This window comes from Belonocnema kinseyi, chromosome 6, assembly GCF_010883055.1.
Source record: "Belonocnema kinseyi isolate 2016_QV_RU_SX_M_011 chromosome 6, B_treatae_v1, whole genome shotgun sequence".
In the NCBI taxonomy this organism is placed as follows: domain Eukaryota; kingdom Metazoa; phylum Arthropoda; class Insecta; order Hymenoptera; family Cynipidae; genus Belonocnema; species Belonocnema kinseyi.
The window spans coordinates 90,239,875-90,243,632 of NC_046662.1; the positions used below are offsets into that span (position 1 = coordinate 90,239,875).

Here is a 3,758-nt window from a genome sequence, read left to right on the forward strand (position 1 = left end):
TAATTAAATTATAGTCAACAAAAAATAGGCCCCTAACAGACGTAGGTGTACGTAGCAATAGTTACAGTACTGACTTTAAGGATTAGACCAATCCTCAATTGGGACTGTTATTAGGCAAATTTCTCGGTTGGTTTGAGTAAGCCGTAAGGGACAATTGTGAACAGGTAAACAGGTGTACAGACTACACAGCCTACACAGTTCAACAAACGTTCTCGACAGAAGAGGATCTTCTTTTAAAGCACGAAAAAAAATCGCTTCCGTATACTTACAAAAAATTTCTCAAGTGTATATTAAACTACAAAAATTAATAAATTAGTGTAAAAGTGTAATATTCGAGACTTGATAAACTGTGCAATATAAACTCAAAAAGTGACTCCAAATTTGGAGTAGTGATTCTAAATTGTTATAAAGTGAAGATAGACAATGAATCTTTCAAGACATTTCCTCATTTTTCTGACTTTACGCTTCGTAAGTGTAACACTCAGCGAAAAGACCAGTGGCTTTTATATTGACAATGGACATGACCAGACTGCCCTGCATGAAGTTTTATCTCAAAAACAGAAATTTGAACTGGAGGAAGAAATGCTGAGCCTCCTGGATATTCCAGAAAAACCCCAACACGTAAGTCGAAATTTAGATCTAGTGAAGAGATCAGCACCCATGTTCCTGATAGATGTATACAACTTCAGGGATGATGCTGATGCTGAGGATGAAGCTCTAGAAGTGTCAACATTGAATGACACGAATCTAAGCGTTTTTGACATAAGAGGTCAGAATGTGCAAAATATAAAAGACAGTAACTTCATCATGTCTCTGGGTGCTCAGAGCAGTAAATTCCCAGGTGTTGTGAAAACCGAAAAAGTGAAAAGACTATGGTTCAACGTTTCACACGTTTCTAGTGAGGATGAAATTCTGAGAGCAGAACTGAGACTCTTTCGCAGCATAGAAAATGTTTCAGTCAGACGAAATCAAGGACCAATAACAATTATAGTTTATCGAGTTGCAAGTGCGAGAAATGAGGATGGAGACCGCGAATTTGTTTTTGTAGATTCTATCAACACGACAGAAATTAATGGATGGGTAATTTTGAACATCACTGAATCTCTTCATCATTGGGTTTATAGTTCCGAACCAAATAGAGGTCTTTATTTATCTGCGTTTTCTAATGATCGTCCAGATCACGAAATAAGACCAGAAAACGTTGGAATCGTAGGATTTGGAGATGATCCAGCAAAACAGCCCTTTATGGTAGGATACCTTAAACGAACTGAACTGAGGAGAAAAAGAAGAATTGAGTTATCTTACGCAGATTCGTACAGTTTTTTTGAAGATCTGAGATTTCAAAGAAAACCAACGCCATGCCAGAGGGAAAATCTATATGTGAATTTTGCAGATTTAAACTGGCAGGATATTATTATCGCACCGAAGGGATATGATGCATATTTTTGTTATGGGGAGTGTAATTTTCCTTTCCAAAATGAAATACGTGCCACAAATCATGCAGTCATTCAGGGTTTAGTCAACCTGCGGAATTCTTCGATTCCGAAACCTTGTTGTGCCCCCATTGAAATGAAGAAAATTAAGCTCATTTACCAACTGGATGAAGACTCGTATGCTTATAGAGATAAAGACAATATGGTGGTTGGCAGCTGCGGATGTCAATAAATACAATTAGGGCGAAGAGAAAAAAATCTTTTTTTGAGGTATGTGGAATGGTTTTGATATCCTACCAGGATAACCCGTTTTATGTGTACAGTTTTGAGAAAATAATAATTTATTGCACTCTATATTAACTAATTAATTTAAAAAAATTTTTTACGGTTTTTAATTTACAATGCCTTTGTTTCGAAATATCTAATTGTGTACTGACAAATTTGCATATTAAAAATTGAAAAGAAAACAATCCGAAAAATGGACAGTTATCACACAACCACTTGCCAAATGTATCATTTTTGAATGTATTTTAATATACCAAGTTAACTATATTATTGAAATGTTATTTTACTAAAAAAACGTATATAGCTAGGCTTGCTTAGATGCCTCATATTTTGTAAATCAGTGCTATTGAAACAAAATATTAGACAACAAAATCTAACAAAAAGTTTTTGAGAAAAAAATAAATTGAATGTGGATATTCTAAAAATTAATTTCAAAACTATAACGTTGGCCAGTGTTTGAATAAAAACTCTCCATTCCTTTGATTTTTTTCGAACGTTTTGATCTACAGTTGAGAAATTACAAAAAAATAAAAGTAACAGAAATTTTGACTAAAAGCCATTATTGCTTTATAAAATTTTTGAATTTAATCTTTTATGATGAGCTGTGTACATTTAAATCAGTTATATTTTTTAATAATTTCAAAATTCTAGCCCTAAATCAGTCAGTTTAATAGAATCCTTATCAGACACTAAATAATTTTTAGCTAGAATTCACTCACTGATTGAAATTCGTATAAATTTATGTTATTCAAATTTAAAGAATCTTTGAAAATAAATAAAAATTACAGCAAATTTGCTGATGAGACTGAATACATTAAATAAATCATTTAAGTTGATATGTAGTTATCTAGTCGTGCTTATTATTTTAATCAAAAATATTATTTTAAAAATATTTAACTTTATGGTTGCAGCTTTAAAAAATTTGCTACTATTTTCTGTAATTTCGATTTTTTATATAACTGTTAGTTAGATATGGCTAGATGATTCATATGTTGTAAATCAGTGTCAACGAACTGATAAAAAACTATTTAACAAATGGAATTTGTTTACACAATCATAAATTAATTTACTGATGTGATAAACATTCCACTAAAGAAATAGCAATCATTTTTTATAAACAAGAATCTTAAAAACCAAAATTATTTAAATTATTGAGATATTGAATCGTAAAATAAATTACCTGTATGATTTTTATAACTGTTAGGTTACATACAGTAGATAATCATTAATTAAAAATATAAATGCACATAAAGTAATTAATTTAACCGCAGTGTCTATGGCCATGGAATTTTCCGTAACTGTAACCCTTTTTCCAGATCGTTCAGGGCTAATGTTACGGGAAATTCCGTAACCATTGACAGTGACTAATATAATATGTAATTAATAGTTAAGATAAGATGCGTGTTAATATATACATAAATATTAGAATTTATTATTTTCCTTATATTTTTGCTCATAATAAATGATTATCTATTGTTGCGGGGACACAGTGTCTACTATAATCCAAACACTTTTATTTATATGTTAATATGCATATACTGAAAATACCGTTAATATTACACGTATGCTAAAATATAATATGTATGAATTAATATGTACCTAGTACCTGAAGATTTGACCCCTCAACTGAACGAAATATGTTCCCCTGCTCAAACTTTTTTTAATAGATGAACGAATATTTTTCAGGAAAGGTTTGAGTTTTCGGTTTTTTTATCGTTCAGAACTTCGAGCAGATTGTATTACTAAGATAGATTTGTATTTTTTATTGTGAAGCTTTGCGTCAATCATAGCAAGCCTCTTGAGATTCGCAATTGTAATAAACTTTGGAAAACTGTTGATAATAAAATTATAAAACACAATTCTTCTGATTACTTCTGTTTCTGTAACTAGTAATTCACTGTTCTTCACTAATTTATTATTTTTTGGTTTATAAAGTACTGAGAATGCCAAATGAACGACTAACGAAACAAGTGTATCAAGGTAAAGTAAATGGCAACGTGCCCAGAGGTAGACCGCGGAAAGAATGGTTAGAATGTGTGA

The 3,758-nt window shown here is 31.3% G+C and overlaps 1 protein-coding gene across 1 annotated transcript; it reads left to right on the top strand.

Moving 5' to 3' along the window:
- The first annotated feature begins 208 nt into the window (after positions 1 to 208).
- LOC117174815 (protein 60A-like) lies at positions 209 to 2,109 on the top strand. Its single transcript, XM_033364197.1, has one exon. It carries the CDS (start codon positions 424 to 426, stop codon positions 1,663 to 1,665), a length of 1,242 nt encoding a protein of 413 aa, XP_033220088.1. The 5' UTR covers positions 209 to 423; the 3' UTR covers positions 1,666 to 2,109.
- The last annotated feature ends 1,649 nt before the right edge of the window (positions 2,110 to 3,758 follow it).

Excerpts from the sequence above, each read along its gene's own strand:
- LOC117174815 (XM_033364197.1), top strand. The coding sequence starts at position 424 with ATGAATCTTTCAAGACATTTCCTCATTTTTCTGACTTTACGCTTCGTA.